Source organism: Carettochelys insculpta, chromosome 29 (assembly GCF_033958435.1).
Source record: "Carettochelys insculpta isolate YL-2023 chromosome 29, ASM3395843v1, whole genome shotgun sequence".
Classification (NCBI taxonomy): Eukaryota; Metazoa; Chordata; order Testudines; family Carettochelyidae; genus Carettochelys; species Carettochelys insculpta.
This window is the reverse complement of record NC_134165.1, coordinates 14,546,448-14,566,304: the sequence shown is the minus strand read 5'-3', so window position 1 is coordinate 14,566,304 and position 19,857 is coordinate 14,546,448. Positions and strand designations below refer to the sequence as shown.

Here is a 19,857-nt window from a genome sequence, read left to right as displayed (position 1 = left end):
AACATCTTCTGGGGACCCGTCCTCTGCCCCCACCCCGGGAGGAGCCCTCCAGTCCCACCCACCCAGCCGCTGCTCCCCCGACCCAGAGCAGGGTAGGGCTGTGCCCCCGACTCTCCGAGTCACCTCTCTGATGCCGTGGGGGTCAGCTTGTCCCTGGCGTCCAGCCCGGGGGCTCAGGGCAGACGCCAGGCCGAGGGGGGATCCGGAATGCCCACGAGGAGGACTGGGCTCTCCGGGGGAGCACAGACCCTGATGGGATTTGTGGGGGGACACCAGTCCGTGGGGGTGCTGCTGGCTCTGGCTCTGATCCCCACCCTGGGGCATGCCCCAGAATGGCTTGGCCTTGGGGCCAGGCCGTCTCCTGCCACACTGGCAGCTGGGGAGAACATGGATTTAAACCGGTGCCCTACAAGAGCGGCCAGGACTGGGGCATGGTGCAGGTTTCCCGATGCGGCTTGGCTCTGCTGACACCCCTCGGGCCACACCTGCACCCCCTTCCTACTCCTGTCCTCTCCCTCCGCACCCCTGTTCCTCCCCGCTCCCGATGCCAGGCCTGCTGCCTGCCCCTCACATTTCCTACCCGCCCCACACCATGTTCCGGGGACTCCGCTCTGGGGGCAAATTCAGGTTTTTTTCTTGGCTGTCCCAAGGATATTTTCTGCCCTGGACAATAAAACCCCAAGAGCTGCCCCTGCCCTTAGTACCCCAGAACTGGACTCTAGCTTGACTCTGGGCACCAGCTGGGCTCTCTGGCCCCCGCAGCACCCAGTGCCCTAGGTACTGCCAGGGCAGGGCTCTAGCAAGGAACCGGGTGACTGAGCCCAGCCCAGATCCCCACCCACAGCTGGAGTCGTAGGGTTAAACCTCGTTTCCACCAGCCCTACTCCGGATCAGTCCCCCGGGGGCTCCAGGATCGGGCCCGTGCTGTGCCACACCTCCCCCCGCACCCCGCCCGGGATTTTGTCTCTCCAGCACTTTGCAGCCCATTCAATGGGCCCGGTTGTTTGCCAGGTTGGTTTACTTAACGCAGCTAATTCTCCCAAGCCGCGGGGATTAGCTGCAGCCCGAGCCATTGGGTGGGCAGGCGGGAATCTGCCAGGCCTGCAAGCAGCCAGGATAATGGGTTTGCTTTGCTCAGCGCTGAGGGGGGGCTGACTTTTGAATTTGGACAGGGGCGAGGCCGGGGGGGCGGTTTGGTGTCTGTTGCCGAACGTCCCCTCAACACTTTACATATCCACAAGCCCTGCTCTCCCCAAGTCACAGGTGGGGAAACTGAGGCACACAGCACCAGGGAGTGACTTGCCAAAGGTCTCACACACAGACAGCCTGTAGCAGAGCAAGGGCCAGAACCCAGGAGTCCTGGATCTCAGCCCCTGCTAGCCTCACTCGCCTTCCCTTCCTTGGGCCAAAACACAGGAGTCCAGCTTCTCCCACCCCACTCCAACCCCTTGTTCCCTGCTGCAGTGCCAGCAGAGGGCCCCCGTGAGTATAGAGACCCCCAGGCCCTGCAGGGCTAATTACACCTCTGCTAATTCCTCCCTCCCTGCAGCAGGACCCCACAATTCCCCCACATGCAAACTGAGCTCTGCCCCCCTCCCAGCGGATCCATCCTGCTCCCCTGGCAGGGCCAGCTGGGCCCAACCCCACGGCTCCAGGCCTTGATGCAGCGACCAGGCAGCTGTTCAGCCAAAGCCGGCTTTAATGGGACGGGTAGGAACAGCACGTGGGGGAAAGGGGCTAAACCCACTGCCGGTCACACCTGTGGCTCTCGTCCTGGGGCCCGGCCACCCTCTTGTTCTCCTCCCCAGCCCAATTCGCCCCGAATGCGCCACCCCGTGTGACATGCCCCCTCCCGCCCCGGCCTCAGCTCTGAACGGCCAAAGGGGGCTGAGAAGTGGGGAATCTCAAGCCACCCGCCCCCAGCCTGATGCTTTTCCCTCCGGCCCCTTCTGAATACCCCCGCCCGTCCCTCCCGCGCCCTGGCTAGCGCGCCGAGGCCGTCCCAAGCAGCTCCCATGGCTCTGTCTCCCGTTCCAGCTCCACCCGAGCCCTTGGCCCCACTGATCGCACCTGCAGCAGGCTGGCCCAGAGACACTGGGAACAAGCGACCGGCGGCAGCTGCGTGGGGTGAACCTGCTGTCCAGAGAGGCCTCTGGCGTGGGGTGCAGTCAGCTGAGGGTTAGGGGGCGTGGGAGCCAGTGGCGCTGCTGTTGCCAGGGTGGTGGGTGGCTGTGGGGCCAGGAGAGGGGTCCAGACCTACCAGTAAACCCAGCCTGTGAAACCAGAGGCTGTTCTGCCCTTGATCTCGGTGGCCGGGGCAGGGCGGGTTGAGCACCCTGAGACCCAGCTGCCTGGGGGCTGCCCACCTGGGGTAACCCGGCACCCCGCGGGGCTGCGGGGATGGCACAGAGACATGCAGGGCGCTCAGCCCAGCACTCTGCAGTGACCCAGGCCAGACAGCACCGCCTGCAGCTGCCTGCCTGGGGGTGAATGTGCTGACCCCAACAGGGAGCAGCAGGCAGGTTCCCAGCCAGCACACAGCTAACCCCTCAACAAGCCCTGGCCCAGGGCCACCATGGACACCCCACCCCCTGCGAATCAGGGAAGCAGCACTGGCCGTGGGAGGGGGGAAACTGAGGCACACTGAGCGGCATTGCTAGAGGTGGAGCCCAGGGGTCCTGGCTCCCGGCCTCCCCCCAACTAACCGTTAGACCTCACACCACTGCCAGAGCCAGGAATGGAACCCAGGAGTCCCAGTTCTGAGACCAACCCTGCCGTACACCCCCTGCCAACGTGCTGCCTGGCTGTAAATGGGGGGCCTGTTTCTCCAAGCCCCAGGCCTGTGCTGGGGGTGGGGTTCTGACCCAAACCAGCCCCCATCTCGCCTGCTCCCTGCCCCACTGAGGGAGGGTGGGCGCGGCTGGAACTGGAGCTGGGGCAGCAGTGGGGTGCCGCTCAGTGGGGCTAGCCGATGGGGCACGGGTGGGCAGGATCACACCAGAGGGGGTAGGTCTGTGGGGGGCAGGGGGGGCTGTGCCTTCTCAGCCCTGCTCTGCCTTGGGGGGGGGCTTGGCACGGGCAGCACCCGGGGGCGCGGCGGAGAGGGAGGAGCGGGACACGCTGGCCGTCTCCACCATGTCGATGTCCCGGCAGGCCAGGCAGGCCAGCAGCTTCTCCCGGCAGGCGCTGGAGGCGAAGAGGAACTCGTGGGAGAGGCCAGCCAGCACCGCGCCCAGCGAGGGGCCGATCCAATACACCTGGGGGGTCAGACAGGGTCAGCGATGGGCCCATCCAATACACCCGGGGTGGGGGGGTCAGACAGGGTCAGCGATGGGCCCATCCAATACACCCGGGGGGTCAGACAGGGTCAGCGATGGGCCGATCCAATACACCCGGGGGGTCAGACAGGGTCAGCGATGGGCCCATCCAATACACCCGGGGTGGGGGGGTCAGACAGGGTCAGCGATGGGCCCATCCAATACACCTGGGGGGTCAGACAGGGTCAGCGATGGGCCGATCCAATACACCCGGGGTGGGGGGGTCAGACAGGGTCAGCGATGGGCCCATCCAATACACCCGGGGTGGGGGGGTCAGACAGGGTCAGCGATGGGCCCATCCAATACACCCGGGGTGGGGGGGTCAGACAGGGTCAGCGATGGGCCCATCCAATACACCTGGGGGGTCAGAGAGGGTCAGCGATGGGCCGATCCAATGGGCAGGGCAGGGGCTGAGGTGGGTCTCTTTCTCCCTCCCCCGCCCTTGAAGGATGCTCATCTCCAAGCCTTGTCCCACCCTGGCCTTTGCTGGCTGGGCCGGACCCCCCATGCTCCCTGCCCGCTCCAGGTGCCCCAGCCCGGCTCACCCAGTGGTGGTCCCAGATGCCCGTCAGGACGGCCGGGCCCAGCGATCGGGCTGGGTTCATGCTGCCCCCGGAGAACGTCCCCTGCAGAGACAGCGGTGCATGTGGCGGGTGTGAATGGACATTGCACCAGTCCGGGGGAGCGGCGCCCCAGGGGGGGTCAGCGCCGTGGGCTGTGCCAGGGAAAGCAGGACCCTGGGTGGGGAGGGGGTCAATCCCACGGACTCTGGGCCAGGAGTGGGGTCTGGCCCCTGGAGAGCTGAGGCCAGGGTAAGAGGGTGGGAGTTGGCCCCAGAGCGCTTTATTTGGGGAGGGGCCGGCCCCTCAGAGCCTGCTGGCCCAGCCCATCGGGGCCGGGGGGGTGGTTCCTCTTACCGCGGCCAGAGCGCCGGCCGTCACGGAGAAGCCGATGGCCAGGCTGCCCGGCTCGCCCGTCCCTCGGCGCCGCTGCTCCTCCACCGCGAAGATAGTGAGGACCAGCTGGAAGGTGGAAAACGCCTCCATGGCCAGCGCCTGCCCGGCGTTCCCCTCGCTGCTCACCTGCGCCCAGGACCAGACCGTGTGGCTCACACCCGCTCCGGCCCAGCCGGCCCAGGGGCTGTGGACCAGCCAGGGGGACAGGCTAGGGCCACCCCATTGGCAGGGGCTGGGGGCACCGTGGGCTGTGCAGGGCTGTGTGGGTGTCTTGGTGCCCCAGCAGTGGGGGCCTGGGGCTCTCACGGGGCTGGGGGAGCAGTGAAGAGGAGTCAAATCTGGAGTCCGGTCCAGGTGAGATCCCTGCTGCCGGGGCGTGGGAAGGCGTGAATCTGACAGGGCGGCACCACTGCAAGTGACACTTCCCTTGGGGTGCGGGGAAGGGACAGTGGGGGCTGGGGCAGAAGTGCCATCTCCCTCGAAGGAAGGGGCCCCAATGTCAGTAGCTGGGGCTCCGTTCTGCTCCGTGTGGGTGTTGGGCGGCTCCAGGGACCAGGGCCCCAGATGCCAGGAGCCGGGGAGCCCAGGGCCATGGCGGCTGGGCCAGACACTCACCCTGGTGACGAGGTGGCCAGCAGCTCTGTCAGAGAGTGCCAGGCAGACGGCAGCCGAGGCCAGGAGGGCCCCCAGGCACTGGGCCAGCAGGTAGGCGACTGCGTGCAGGGCATTCAGCTTGCGGGTGCAGAGGAGGGCCAGGGTGAGGGCTGGGTTGGCCTGGGCCCCGCTGACCTCGCCGAAGCAGTGGGCCAGCCCCACAGCCGCCAGCCCCGCTGTCAGGGCTGGCTGCAGCGCAGGTGGGGCCACTGTGTGCCCGGGGCCGCTGGGGCACGAGGCACCCAGCACCAGCCAGACGAAGATCAGGGTGCCAGCCGCCTCCACCAGCAGGGACCGCCAGAACCGCCGGCTCTGCAGCTCCTGGGGGCAGGGGGGATACAGTCAGAGATGGGGGGCATGGCAACAGATGTGGGGTGTCTGGAGCCATGGCAACCACAGCTGTAGAGGGGAGGCAGGAGGGGAAGAACAGGCCACAGGGCAGTGCAAGGAGCTGACTATGACAGACATAGCCCTTCCCCTCCCTAAGCCAATGACCAGCAGGTCAGAGCCCCCAAGCCCCCCCCCCGCCCCCGCCCCTGCCAGGCACAGACACCTTTCACCAGCTGGATGGGTCTTTGTGGGTCCAGCCAGGGCTGGGCTCACGCAGCAAATTGCAGGGCAGAGGGCTGGCTTGGGTGTTGGACTCCCCTGGCTCCGAGTCATGGGTCTAATGGAGCTGGAGGGGAGGCTGGGTGGAGAAAGAAAGAAAGAGTCCCCAGCATGGGTGGGTGGATGGATGTGGGGTGTGAGTGGGGAGAGATGGCAGATGGACACACAGATGTGGTTGGGTGGGTGGAGAGATGGACAGACAGAGGGTGGCGGGTGGCTGTGGATGGACAGACAGAGGCAGGTGAGCAGGTGGATACAGGTGGCTGGACAGATGGATGGACGGATGCCGACAGGCGGGTGAATGCGGACAGACACAGATGGTTGGATATGGACAGAGGGACACAGGGGGTAGAAACAGACAGATGGACACAGGGTGGATTTGGACAGATGGACACAGTTGGGTGCATAGGGATGGATGGATACAGAGGGTGCATACGACGGACGGATGGAGCTGGATACGGATGAACAGATGGATGGATGGACGGACGAACAGAGGTGGATACGGACAGAACTGGATACGGACAGAGGTGGATACGGATGGACGGACGGACTGAAGGTGCATAGGGACAGCTGCGCGGGCGGGAAGGGCGCTCAGGGATGCCCTCCTGCCATGGGGCCGGTGGCTGCCCTTACCTCACCGATGGGCATGGTGCCCGGCTGGCTCCCCTGGGCTCTGCTCTGCAGGGCAGGGTGCTGCTGTTCTCCCTTCAGGGCTCCTTCAACCCCCACCCCCGCCCCAGCCAGGCTCCTCTTAAAGGTACAGCCGCCACAGGCTCTGGGCAGGGGCTGGGGGGCTTCCAGAGGGGGCGTTGCTGGGCAGAGGGGGTAGCACGAGTTTCCATGGACACCAGCTCACGGGACTTCCCCCCAGCCCCACACCCCCTGCTCTGCTGGTGCTTCTCACGCTCGACCTGCAGCCCCCCAGCGAAAGGGTTCCCGTTCCCTGAGCCGGAACCAGAGTTTCTTTGCGGGGCCAGGGGGGGTTGTGAGGCCCAGACTCTGGGTGCAGCTGGGGTAGCCAGTCCCCAGGAGCAGCTCCCAGGTGCGGTGGGCAGCCTGTGCTCTGGTGAAGGGCCCAGACCCCAGCCTGGCACTTCACTGATGGAGGCTGCCCAGGGGAACCCTCCCACCAGGGCTGGGGTGGGCGGAGGTTTGGGGGGGGGCTGGGATGGGGAGGGCCCCGGTGGGGAGCAGATTTAATCTCACCCCCACCTGAAGGGGGGAGTTGTGACAGGCACCTGGAGACCAGCTGGTGCCATGGCAACCTGCCCCTTTGAATCGGACCAGGAGCCACAGGCCCTTCTGAGGAGGGTTGTCAGGACAACCATTGTCCGGGGCTGGGTTCTCCCTCCTACGGGAGATGAAAGGAGGCACAAGGGAGGGTGACTGTGCCGGGGGAGTGCGAGGCCGCAGGGGAGGGTGAGTGTGCAAATGGCAGGTGTGCACCTAAGCGGGGGATAGGAGAGTGCAAATGAGTGTGCTCATGGCGAGTGTGCAAGTGCACAAGGGAGGCAGCGTGTGCCTGAGTGACGGTACCTGGTGTGAGCCTGCACAGCCCGGGTGGGGTGGGGGGAGCCAAAGCACATGGGGGCGCTTGTGCACAGGTGAGTGTGAACATCCGTGCCTGTGCATTGCACAAAGCGGGGGATGTGCGGAATGAATCCGGCATGCGGGCGAAGGGGAGGGAGGGAAAGGTCTGCAGGGCCCAGGGCCCTGTGATTGCAGGTGTGAGTCTCCTCTCGCACAAGTGTTACACTTGTGCATCGTGACTCCAGTGGAGTGCAGCCCTGGCCCAGTGAGGCTGGGGGGAATCACAGCAGGGGCCTCTGCCAATGCCCCAGGGGAATATGGGGCAAGGACCCCCTGGGGCCCTGCTTTAGAGACAGGGAAACTGAGGCACAGCCCAGGGGGCGTGATTCCCTCAGTGTAGAGGGGCAGGAACCCAGGGGCCGCCTCCCCGCTGCCCATCCAGCAGACCGCGTACGGGGCAGGAGTGGGACCGGGCTGGGCCACCTGAGCTTTAAACCCCCTTGGACTGGAGGCCACAGGCCCCATCCCTGGAGAATTCCCGTCCGTGTGTCTCCCTAAGCGTTGCTGGCTCGGCAGAGCCCCCCCCCGCCCCCCGACCTCCAGCTTGAGTCAGTGGAGTTTTCCAGCTGAAGCCCCTGGCTCAGCAAAAGCCGCCGGCAGGGGGGCAGGTGGAGACCCTGGGTTGAACCCGCCGTTGCTGCGGGCTCATGCGACCCGTCCTGCCATTCTCTGCCCAGCACCTGCTGACTTGCTGCACAGAGCCAGAACAATCAGCGGCCTCAATAGCTGGAACAAAGCCCCCCTGCCCCCACCCAGGGCTCCGGCCCCCCCCAACATGCCCATGCTGGGCGGGCAGCCCTGTCAGGCCCCATCAGCATCAAATGCCAGCCAGAGACAGCCCAGCTCTGCCCTCTGCTGCGCCTTCCCCGGTGGCCTCCTAGTAGGGTTTGTCTCACCCGCCCCATCAGCTCATGCCCTGCCTCATGACTGGCCTCTCCCCCTCCAGCCGTCCCTGCGGGCTCGCTCCAGGCCGAGGCCCTGTGTTCCCCCTGCTCCCCAGGAAACCACTGAGACGCCCCAGGCGAGGGGCAGGGAGCAGCCCTCCCTCCCCTCCATGCATAAGACAGGTGCCGCTGCCCCACTGTACCTGGGTCCTGCCCCCACTGACGAGTCCCATACTGGGCTACACACAGGGGGTGGGAGGTGTTGCTTTGTCTTGTCCACTTGGATCTCCTCCCATCTCTGGGGGCCATGGGGTGCGGTGAGACTCAGATCTGCCAGGCTGGGGTATCACCTTCTCCCCACCCTGTAACATCAAGCTGCTCCCAGCCTCATCCCTCTCCCTCCCACCCGCAGCCAGTCCGGGGCACCTGCCACCCCCAGGGCCTGCTTTTTGGGACTGAGCACCAGGGACCAGCACTCTCCCAGGAGCAGCGGGAAGAGGGTGGGTGGGAGACAGGTGTGGAACGGAGCTTGTCCGACCTGAATCCAGGCTCCTTGTGCAATTTCTACCCCCTTGTAACTGGAAGATGCAGGCCAGTGAAAACAGTGAGTCCAATACCTCCATGGACCTGTGCGCCTTGGTGGGAAACCAGCTGTCCCTATGCTGCTTCTTGCTCAAGAAAAGCCGCATAGCTTTCGTGACAGCTGGCAGGACAGTCCCCCATGACTGCACTGTCAAGTCACCGACCACCACCTGGGTATGGAGAACAGAGGGGGACAGAGGTGTCAGGGGTGAAAGACCCTGTTCCCTGCTTGACAGATGCTGGTAACTCAAGTACAGGACCCTGACTGCAGATGGCTCAGTGCATGAACAGAGGTGCTGCTGGGGTTCCGGAAGAGGCAGCCGTTTCGAAGCAGAGAATGGGGTGAGTTCCCCCAGAAGCACCGGGAGGTAACGCAGTACAGATGCCCCCAGCTGTGCAGAGCTCCCCAGGGAGGCTCCCTGAAAATCACGAGATTGGCTTTCAAGTCATGAGGTCCTGTGCAAATACCAGCGCCGGCGTTCGAGCAGCGACAAGCTAGCCCCATTATTCTGAAAATATATTCATTGGTCACGACAGCTAGCCGCACTCAACCAAAGAGCCACACATGGCTCACGGCTAGCGTGTTGGCCAGCACGGCTTTCAGGTGCACAGGGGTTACTTTCTCCACAGCCGGGAGAGCTAGAAATGTCCTTGTTCTTTAAAAACAAAGGCTGAAATCATCACAGCTCCCCTCGGCTCTGGGCCTTTAAGGAAAACAATCAGTATCGTGAGGCTCAGGACAAACCGGGAGAGCTGGCACACTGGTCACGCGTAGAACAAACAGTGGTGTTCTTCGGGGGCGGCATCTGCTGGAGATTTCCAGCTGCACTGGCGCTTCCGCAAATCCCAGAGGTTGAAAAACCATCAGAGCTTTTCCACTGCTGCCAGTAACAGTGCCTCACACAAGCATGAGAGAGTCAAGGACCAAACTCGATTCTGCTGGTCAGAGAGAAGCTGGAGGGTGAACGGATTTGTGTATAAATACCTTTGCTGGGCAATTACACCAGACGTCTAGTGGAGACAGCTGGACAGAACAAGAACCAACAGCTGGTAGCTGAACCTAGACACATGCAAATTAGATTCTAGCCAGGATATCTTTTATTAACAAGGAGGGTGATCAAGTACTGGAATAAATCACCAGGGGGTTCAGGCTCTGGCCAGCTGCCTTTTTGCTTTATCCAAACTCAAGTTCCGGGGCTGAGCGCAGGAGAAGTAGGTGAAAACCATGGTCTCTGTTGTATATTCTGTGCCCAGACTGCACTGCACAAGGTCCGGGATAATGGAGAATCAGGCCTGAAATACAGGGCATAGCAAATCAGGTCCACTGGCAGCCCTATCAGCCTGTATGCCCTAGAACAGCTTCTGCTTAATTGCGCCCCCCCAGCCCCGGGTCCATTTCAGTTGCTGCCTCGCTCGTGCCTCCAGGGTCTGACAACTGTACCTTGCCAGGGCTTCACTCAAAAGCATCGCCTCTGCCCTGCTGTGTGAATGGCTCCACCCCACACCTCAGTCCCCCCCTACCCCAGTCTTTGTCAAATGTTTTGCTGGGGGTTGTATGCTCCCAGGCTGAAAAAGAGCCCCTACCCCTTGCCTTAGACTGGGGCTCTTTCTCAGCCTGGGTGTGCACAAGGTGATTTTGTTCTACTCAGATTCCGAGACAGACCACCTGAAATAGGATGGCAATGAGGGCTGTATAAATTCCTGACTCCACTTAGATTAGACCAAATAGTCTCTGGACTGAGGGGAAGGAGGAGCCAGTGGTTAGAGCCCCAGGCTGGGTCTTGAGAAACCCTGGTTCTGCTGCAGACTCTCTGTTCAGCCTGGGCCAGGTCATTCAGCCTTTCCCATGCCTCAGCTTCCCCCAGTGTACAATGGGATATTGCGAGGCTCAGCTCATGAAGGTCTGTGAGGTGCTCGGATCCTCTGGTGCTGGAGGCCGGGTGACCTAACCGGAGAGATCCTTGTCAGGGCAGGGTCTGTCCCTCGCGCTGTGTCTGTGCAGCACCTGTTGCTGGGGCGGGAGGTAGTAGCGTGGGATGCTGCTGCCTTGCTCAGCTGCTCTTTGCAGCACCGCTGACGTGGCAGCCAAGGGTCAGGGCGCAGGGTGCCAGCCCAGCCCCCAGCAGGGCACAGAGGTGAGGAACAGGGGAGTCCTGGGACAAGAGCCCAGACATCCCCCTGCACCCCACTCCCCTCCCTGGGCCAGGATGGGACCCAGGCGTCCGAGCCCCCAGCACCCCCACCCCTCTCCCTGCCCAGGGCTCGGGAAAGAACCCAGGAGCCCCGGCTGCCCCCATACTCCTGGTTCTCCCTCCTAGACCCCTCCTGCCCCCAGAAGAGAACCCAGGAGTCCGGGCCTCAGGGAACAGACCTGCCCCCAGCAACCCCCAAACTGGGCCGGGCGGGGGGTGGTCAAGGACTCGCCCCGCCCCATTTGTCCCATGAGGTCAAAGGTCAGGCCTAAGCTCCGCCTCCCTGCTCCCAGCGGAAGCCAGGCCCATCCAAGATGGCGGCGCCCAGCCCTGCCACTTCCGCTAGGGTCATGTGAAGGGGGGGAGTCCCGGCGGGCAGGGACCTCTGCCACGTGACCGTTGACTCCAAGATGGCGGCGCCCATGCTGAGCGCGCTGCGGCGGCCGGGCTGGGGCCTCTGCGGGGCCGGGCGGGGCTGCGCGAGCGGCGCGCCCCGCAGAGGTAGGCCCCGACCCCGGGAGCGCCGCCCCCAATAGCCACGGGTGCCTGCCCCTCCCCCGGCCTGGCGCTGCCCCCCCCCCCCCCGAGTTGGCCCTGGGGCTGCCCCCCGGGTGAGGGGCGGCTTCTGCTCCTTCTCCAGCCTGGCCTTGCGGGGGCGGGTCTGGCCTCTGACTGGGCTAGGGGGGCCTGGCACCGGCACTGCCCCCCCCCCAGCTGGCCGGGGAGGCTGGTCCTGCTCCCGGGGCTGGCTCTGCGGGGGGGCGGGGCTGGGGCTGGCCTGGCATCACTTCCTCAGCACGGCCCTGTCCTGGCCCATGCACCCCGTCCAGTTCACCTTGGGCCCCCATACTTGTCCTCTTTGTCCCCCCCCCCGGCATGTGCATGGGACCCACACTTCCATTCTCCCTGTTGGAGCAGCGCCCCCACCTGCCCCCCTGCCCCCGGAGCTGGGCTCCCTCTCAAATGCTTGTGTGACCTCGTCAAGTGGTATCCAGTTCGGGCCCATGAGACTCGCAGCCTGACCTTTCCCCCACTTCTCCGGCAACCCACTTCCTGGCCAGCGCACTCCTCCCTGAGACTTGGCTCCCACTGTGGAAAAACTTAGAGCTGGGGAGGCGGCTGTTGAGGCGGCCCTTGAGCTCAGCCCCGTGCTTAATCTTTGTTTCAGAACCCTCTGGGATTTCGCGTGAATGACTGCGATTTCCATTGCTCAGGCACTTGGCAAGGGGCAGGGATCCCATCTGGGTGCTTGCAGGGCTCCTCGGGCCAGAGCCGGGGCTTGTCTAAGATGCGTCCTCCTTTAGGATTCACACAGTCACGTATTTCCCGTTGCATGTGAAGACTTAAAAACTTACTCTTAGGATTCTTTTGCTAGGATGCTGTGGTGTTTCTGGAAGTCAGCTCACTCCAGGAGTGGAGTATCAGAGGGGTAGCAGTGTTAGTCTGGATCTGTAACAGCAATGAAGGGTCCTGTGGCACCTTATAGACTAACAGAAAAGTTTTGAGCATGAGCTTTCGTGAGCAAAGACTCACTTCATCAGATGCTGGTCTTTGCTCATGAAAGCTCATGCTCAAAACTTTCCAGGAGTGGAGGCATTTAGCTACTTGGGAGGGGGCAGAGTATTTCTTGCAAGAGTTGGTAATGCTGCAGTCATATTAATGTCTTTATCCTTGACTAGCCCCTGTGGGAGAGGGAGCTGCTAGGAACTTCTTTCTGTTGAGGTGGGGCAGAAGAGAGATTTTCATCAGGAAGCCTGTAAGATGGGAAGCTGCGAACAGGGTTTACTTCTTAACTACATCTGAACTGTGGCTAGCACAAACTGACCCTGTTTAGGGCTGTAAAATCAATCCTATTTAGTTAGTTAACCGGTTAAACGTTAAGTTTAACTGGTTAACGGGGAAAGGGAGGTGTACTGCCCTGATGGAACTGCCCCTGGCTGCAGCAGGCTCTGTAGGACTGGAGCAACCTTCTGCCTATGGCAGATGGAGGGGCTGCTCTTGCTCCCGACCAGTTAACCCAAAGAAGTAAGCCTCATCTGTTTAGGGTGGGGGTTACCGTTTAACCAATTAAACGTTAACATCCCTTGTCCGATCTCAGGTGTGACTAACTCTAGACATTTCAGGTCTTAGCAAGACGGGGCCCCGAAGTATATTTTTTGTGTCCTGTTAAACGAGCAATCTAGTGCCCCGTCCTACCTTCCCAACGTGGATGACCTTGGTTGTAGTCACCTTGAAGTGGAAGAATTTTCTGTCCTAGAGGATTCTTTCTGGGAGCCCTCAGGGACTTTTTAAGCACTTCCTTGTTTTTTCTGTCCCCCCAGACATCAGTTTCAAGCTGGACAAGCGAACGGCTCACAGCAGCCTGGATCTCTTCAAAAAAGACACCGGTGTCATTTACCGCATGCTGGGCATAGACCCCACCAAGGTCCCCCAGAACCCTGAGCGGTTCCGGGAGTGGGCGGTGGTGCTGGGGGACGCTGCCATCTCCAGTGGCCAGCACTACTGGGAAGTGACGGTCAAGCGCTCGCAGCAGTTCCGCATCGGCGTGGCTGACGTGGACATCTCCAGGGAGGGCTGCATCGGACAGGATGACCGCTCGTGGGTGTTCGCATACGCCCACCGCAGATGGCACGCCATGCTGGCCAACGAAACCACCCCCATCGGCAACATCAGCAACCCCGAGCGTGTGGGGCTGCTGCTGGACTACGAGGGCAGGAAGCTCAGCCTGGTGGATGCGGGCAAAGAGGCCTTAATCCATACCCTGACCACAGAGTTCAAGGGCCCCGTGGTGCCCGCCTTCGCCCTCTGGGATGGGGAGTTGCTAACTCATTCAGGGCTGGATGTGCCCGAGTGCCTTCGGGACAGTTAATGGACAGTGGTCTGGGATGCCCTCCTGCAAGAGCACCCTTGGACGATGGTTTTGTGTGAGGCAGAGGAAAGGATTTGGTTGGTCTCCCCAGCCCGACTGGGGGTCTCCATGTAGTGCTGGAACTTGCTTTCTCTGGGGGAAGCAGCAGCCCCTCTCAGCCCCAGCTGGGAACCCACCCCAGGGCTGCTTCTCTGCCAAAGCAGGGTCCTCAGTCAGGATTCTGCAGGCCTGGGCTGTGGTCAGTCCTGGAGCTGAGGCGCCTCTCTTCCCCTGGGGATCAGCAACACTGGGCTGGTTTGCTCAGCTCTGTCTCAGCTGGTCTTTGTGGCCATCTGCTGCTCCTCTGCCAACCGCCCTGCCAGTCCCTGCACCCGTCCTGGCCCCGGGCCCCGGCTGGCAGGTTTGGATTCGAAGGACGTGAGGCATTGCTGGAGGGAGAGCAGCATCAGTGGTGCCCCATTCTGGCTCAGGGAGGGGAGGGTAGTTGAGTGCTGTAGCTCTCAGCCGTCCTGCATCTCTGGCTGCACCTGAGCCCTGCGGGAAATCTACAGCCTGTTCCCTCTTGTGTTGGCAGATGAGGCCCTAACACTTCCCTGTCCGCAAGTGCTTTATTAACACACCGCACGAGAGCCAGAGGGGGCCTCTGAGGTCTGGGCTTGGAGCACGATGTGGTCTGTGTGGTACTAAGGGCTACCTGCCCCAGGCCCCACCCCTTTTGTCTGAGGCCCCACCCTTTCTTTCTTCCCAGGATGCAGAGCAGCCCCTTGCGTGGCTGGACAGAGCAGTATGTTTGGACGGGGGCAGGGCATCTGCAGCTTTCCTCCCAGCTGTGGTCTGTCGGGGCAGGGAAGAGTGCAACCCCCCACTCCCATTAGGCCTTGTCCACTGCCCCTTCCTAATCCTCCAGGAGCTGCCTTCCCACGAGCCCAGCCCTCCGCAGGGCTTTGCTGGCTCTGTGTATTGGTGGCCGGGGGTCTTCCACGCCCGTCTATAAGGTGCCACAGGACCCTTTGTTGCTATAATAAACCGGTGATTCTTCAGCAGCTCATGTTCCCTCTCTCTGCACCGTTGCCACTCTGCCGGTGCGGCGGGCCATGGGGGGTGACAGCCCCTCCCTAAACAGTGCTCTAAAGTGTCCAGCCTGCCGCGCAGCCGGGGCCACAGGGCAGCACCAGAACGAGCTGTGCGCAAGGTGGAGGGGTGGTGGCAGGCTCTGGGCTTGGATATATATGTTCAGAGCCCAGCCTGATGCTCCGCCCCCTGCCGCGGGACACTTGTGTGGTGAAGGGCAGTCCTGGATTCCCAGGCTGGGCGGGGACCCAGTGTGATGGGGTTCTGGGGTCCCCCAAGCTCTGCACCCCGTCCGCAGGCAGGAGTGACTCTCGCTCAGCAGGAGAACAGCGGGTTTATTAGCCGACAGGACACAGCATCGTATAGAGGAGTCAGTACAGCAGGCAGAGACAGCCAGTCCAATTCATGTTGGGGAGAGGAGGCCCCGAGGGGCCCCCAGAGCCGGGGCCTTGCCCCCTCCTTGGTCTCTCTCTCCCTCAGCCCAGACTAACTGCTTCCCAACTCCCAGTTCCAATTCAAACCCCTCAGGCTCCACCTCCTCCTTTGTCTGCAGTACAAAGGTGTTACCTGGTCATCAAGGTTACCCTCAGCAGGAGCCCCACACCCTCTGTGAGCCACTCACACACACACAGGTATCCCCCACTCCATCACACCCAGTGAGCCTCTCTGAGCTGGACAGCAGCAGCCTGAGAGCATCCCCCAAACACCTCATGGTATGAGACGGCGGCCTGGGTCTCTCCTGACTCCCTGGAGCTGAGCTCTCAGTATCTCTCCCACTCTGGGCGTGTTCAGTAGGCAGCATCCTCCAAGGCTGGTTGCCCAGCCTGCGGGAAAGGAGACATTGCTTGGCCCAGGCCAGAGGAGGAAGGATCTGTCTGCAGTCCCCCTCACTGCTGGGTCGGTGGAGGTTGGACTGGGTAGAGTGAGCGCAGGCAGGGCCCCAGGGAGTCCCAGCCCTGTGGGCTCTGTAGGTTAGAGCTGGGAGGAAGAAGAGCATTGAGAGCGTGACCTTCCCAGGCCTTGCACAGTGCTGCCCCCCCCGCCCCCACAACTGTCGTAGACTGATGGGCTCACAACCGGAGGCAAATCCAAGAACTGCCTCTTACTGCCTTTGGCGGTGCGCGGTGGTGTCAGTAGCTCAGCTGTTCTCTGCAGGCCTGGGCTGGTCCTTTGTGCTCCTCCTCTACCATTGGCCCACGTTTCCACGGCTGCTGAGGGGTGTTTTTTGATGTTCAGGTTGTTGGGGTTGTGTTGGCCTGTCCTTTCCTTTCCCTCCCCGGGCAGCGGGAGCGTTTGTTGTGCTGAGAATGCTTCGAGAAGCTGCCGGATCTCCCCCTTTGCTCCTCTGATTTTCTTCCTCTGCCCGTGCCCACACGCAATAGTATGTACTTTTTGGTGGGCGTGGGGGGGCGCAAGAATGGCCACACCAAAGGTCTGCCTAGCCCAGTGTCCTGTCTGCCAACAGAGGCCGGTGCCAGGTGCCCCAGAGGGAGTCAACAGAACAGGTAACCAGTGAGCAAATCCACCCCCTGTCGTCCACTTCCAGCCTCTGACACACAGGTCTGTCTGAGTCCTGGCCCATCCTGGGGAACCAAGGCTATTGTGATGCAAGCCCCGCAGAGAGAGAGGGCCCTGAATGTTTAGGGCTAGGGACTACGCTGGGGTGTGGGAAATCTCAGGTCTGTCCCCCCTGCATACATTGCACTTTGCAGCTAGTCTTGTGGGCAGCTGCCCTGCGCCCACCTGGAGGTGCATGCGCTCCCTAGTGAGCCTTCTGCTCCTGCTGGGGGCTGTTTATTGCCCCCCAGCCTTTTTGGGTGTGGGGAGCACAGACCCTGTTGGCTGCACCCATAGGCGAAAGACACAGGGATCTGGGGGTGCAATAGCACCTAGGTTTTGGGCGTTCTGGCCAAACATCTTTGTCCCCCAGGATCCCGGCTGCCAGCCTCAGGGGATCCCCCCACCAGGCTCCACCTGTGGGGCTCCACCTGCTGGCCCCAGCTCTAGGGGGTGTGGTACAGACAAGTAAGGGGGGTACAGTGCAGTACCCTCCCTCCAGAAACTTCCAGCGCCACTGCTGTGCCCCTGCCTAGGAGCGGGGATCCCCCAGGGGCGCGGCCCCGGCCTGGAGCGGACAGCATGGGGCGGGGGGGCAGGCAGCCCCAGCAGGTCTCCTGCCCCTTTAAGAGAGCTGAAGGCAGCCGCGCGTCAATTACCCGTTGCTTGTGGGAGGGGCGAGTGGAATTGACGCAGACTCTGGTCCAATGGGGTATAGAGGGCGGGGCTCTATGACACCTCCCGGCTCCTTCCGGTCTCCCTGTAACTCACGTGGGAAGCTGCCGGGGCGCTGGGGTTGGGGGTGGTGGTTCCCCAGGGATGGTGAACCCCCCTCCGTCCCAACTTGCTCTGGCCACAGGGGATCTGCCTTTGCTGGGGAGTGTCCCTGTTCAGGTGGCACCAAGGGGGTGCAGTATTGGGGTGCAGGTGCCCCCCTGCTTTCCAGGCCGTGGGAGCAGGCAGGCAGACACGCCCAGCCGCCTACCCACTTCCCCCCGGCGCGCCCGAGCACGTCCAGACGGGCTTAGAGCCAAGACCCCTCCAGGCCAGTCTCGGGTGGGAAAGAACCGAGCGGGATCACCCAGTGATACATTCCCGGCCTGTGCAACCCACGCGACACCCCGGGCTCTCGGTGCTGACCCTGTACGGCTCTGCCTCTGCTGCCCCTCCTTCCAGCCCTAGCGCCCCAGCCTGGCTTAGACTCCAAGGCCCCCGCACCACTCTGGGACCAGAGGTTTGTCTGTGTTTCGGAGGTCCGAGCCTTCCCTGGGGCAGATCCCAGCCCTGCTCCATGTGTCCCTGTAAGTGGCACGGGACTTGGGGCGGGGGCAGAGGTTTGCATTAGGGTAGCGTGGAAGGGCTCCTGGCCAAGGGCTGGTTGCTGTGAACAGAGAGAAGTTCCCAGCCCCAAGGAGCTCATGGGCCTGGCACGAGATAACACAGCACCTGGGTACGGCTGGGCGGAAGGGAGAACCAGAAAATGCTGCTCAGCATGACAGATCCCTCTGCCTCCCCATGGCACCTGGCTAACCTCTGAGCTTTAACACTGACTCATGACACTCACACACCTGTCCTGCAGTCTTCCTGGGTGAGGCCCCGATTCTGTGAGTGGGTCCACAGGGAGTGCTGATGACAAGCGCCTGCCTGCCTGGATCAGATCCATAGGGGCCAGAACTAGGGCTGTGGGCGGGGTACCACTGCCCCTTTGGCTGGAAACCGCTTCATTTCCACCTGGGATTTTCAGTTGGGTTCAACAGCTCTCAGCACACTCCCACCCCCACGCTACAAACTGTTCCATCACCCCCAGGCTCCGGATCAGATCTCAGGAGCAGGGTGTTGTGGAAATCTGTGTCTGTGAAAATGCTGAGCCAGGCCAAGGAGTATGCCCCCTGTCCCCAGCAGCTGACCTACCAGGGCCTGGCTGACAGGCGGTAGATGCTATCGACTGTTGGGGTGCGGGCCCAAGGCAACTGCTTTACTTGCCTTGCCTAAGGCTGCACCTGCCTCCCCAAAGGATGGATAGCCAAAGTGTGTGCCTGTGTCAGGGGGGGTTGCAGAATGGAGGGCCTAGAGAGACTTACAGACATTTTAGTTTGTGGCGGCCCAGTGGCTGGATCAGTGGATGGGGTCTCCTGAGCAGGGGTCCCTCTATTTTTTCCCATCCATGGTCAGAATAAATTTTGTTACCTGTGCCAAGGTCTCTACAAATGTGCACCACCAATAAAAATGCACTTTACTGGCTGGAGTGCGCTGCTAATCAGCTGAGTGGCACTTGAATTTCTCCTGGGTAGCTGCCCAAGTGCTCAGCTCACAGGGAACACTGCCCATGACTTGGGCCTCATCACAGAGTAACAACACATGGGTGATAAAACCTGAGGCTGTCTGGCTTGGGCCCATGTGTTTAGTGAGAAACGGACTGGGCTGTTCTAATCTCAGCACCTGATGGTTATGGATGGCTCCGAACTTCTCCTGGTTCACACGCATGTAAAGACTTACTGCTGCCACACAAGCGAGCCACTAAACCAGCTCAAGCCACCCTGGCGTGACCTAGGGTCTCTGCTCTCACCTGGATATTATCAGAGCAGCACAACTGTGGGTCATAAGCCCCATATTGCTGTCAACTAATGGAGACTCTCCATTAGCTCGGGTGCTGAGACCTGGGTTCCAGGAGCACAAAGGTCCTGTTTTAACCTCGCTGTCACCATGTCTGACAACAGGAAAGGTTGCAAGTGGGGAGAGCAATAATTTGATACAGATGGGGAGAAACAGGCACAGGTAGGTTGAATTTCCTGACACCCTCGGGGTAGTGCTGGGATCAGAACTCAGGAGTCTTGAGTCCTACTCTAATGCCCTACCCACTAGTCCTTTCTGCCTCTCTAGAAGACTGGAAGCTACTCCATAAAACAGAGCTGATGTCTTGGTCTCCTTTGAAGTCCAGTCCAGCTGGGTGTGGAATCCAGTTTGGGTCTTTCTTCCCTCCCCTTTCTGAGAGAATTTACAGGCCAGGGAGGGTGGGGTGGAGTTTGCGTGGAAGGCTCCACCTGGAATGATGGCAGGGAAATCCTGGACTGGATTCCTTTCCATAATGTGTCTGTCTGGAATGGATTCAGGCTGCAACCACAACTGTGGGCCCTCGGGCGTTGGGTGTGTGTTAGTGGGCCCCCGCCCCATCAAGGGAAGCTGCGCATGGAGGGGTTGGGGGCTGGATGAGGGGGATTCACTCGGACCCTGCTGTAGCCCAGAGGTTCCCACTGTAACTCTCCTCCAAGATACAGTCCCCTCCCCATCCCCACCTCTGCATAGGCTGATGGGAGCTGTTAAGTGCCAGAGGGGGGGCGCTGCAGAGCATGCCCCTGCCCCACCTCCATAGCTGAGTGGCCTTGCAGGAGCTCAGCTGGGGCACGGGCTATATGTTCCCTGCCTGCCAGGACCCTCGCTGAACAGCTGGCCAGCCGGCCTCCAGCACATCTTCAGGGAGCAGGGCCCAGAGTGGCCCTGTCCCAGTTGGGTCCCAAACCCCCCCTCCCCCCACAATGAAGCACCTGCTGCTGCCTGATTCCATCTCTCAGCCAGCCC

General features: G+C 61.9%; 2 protein-coding genes across 2 annotated transcripts; one reads left to right on the top strand and one right to left on the bottom strand.

Annotated features, from left to right (window-relative positions):
- Positions 1-3,041: 3,041 nt before the first annotated feature.
- LOC142003456 (aquaporin AQPAe.a-like) lies at positions 3,042-6,184 on the bottom strand. The gene is made up of 5 exons (XM_074980412.1): positions 6,170-6,184; positions 4,889-5,248; positions 4,235-4,399; positions 3,863-3,943; positions 3,042-3,257 (listed from the first exon to the last, which is right to left on the bottom strand). Exons 1-5 carry the CDS (start codon positions 6,182-6,184, stop codon positions 3,042-3,044), a joined length of 837 nt encoding a protein of 278 aa, XP_074836513.1.
- Positions 6,185-11,176: 4,992 nt separating this feature from the next.
- Positions 11,177-14,686, top strand: SPRYD4 (SPRY domain containing 4). The gene is made up of 2 exons (XM_074979718.1): positions 11,177-11,285; positions 13,106-14,686. The coding sequence occupies exons 1-2, from the start codon at positions 11,195-11,197 to the stop codon at positions 13,651-13,653; spliced, it is 639 nt and encodes a 212-aa protein (XP_074835819.1). The 5' UTR covers positions 11,177-11,194; the 3' UTR covers positions 13,654-14,686.
- Positions 14,687-19,857: the final 5,171 nt, after the last annotated feature.

Excerpts from the sequence above, each read along its gene's own strand:
- LOC142003456 (XM_074980412.1), bottom strand. Across the intron at positions 4,400-4,888 it reads CTGGCCACCTCGTCACCAGG|GTGAGCAGCGAGGGGAACGC; the intron begins GTGAGTGTCTGG and ends TCCTGGGCGCAG. Across the intron at positions 3,258-3,862 it reads GCATCTGGGACCACCACTGG|GTGTATTGGATCGGCCCCTC; the intron begins GTGAGCCGGGCT and ends CTGACCCCCCAG.
- SPRYD4 (XM_074979718.1), top strand. The coding sequence starts at position 11,195 with ATGGCGGCGCCCATGCTGAGCGCGCTGCGGCGGCCGGGCTGGGGCCTC. Across the intron at positions 11,286-13,105 it reads GAGCGGCGCGCCCCGCAGAG|ACATCAGTTTCAAGCTGGAC; the intron begins GTAGGCCCCGAC and ends CTGTCCCCCCAG.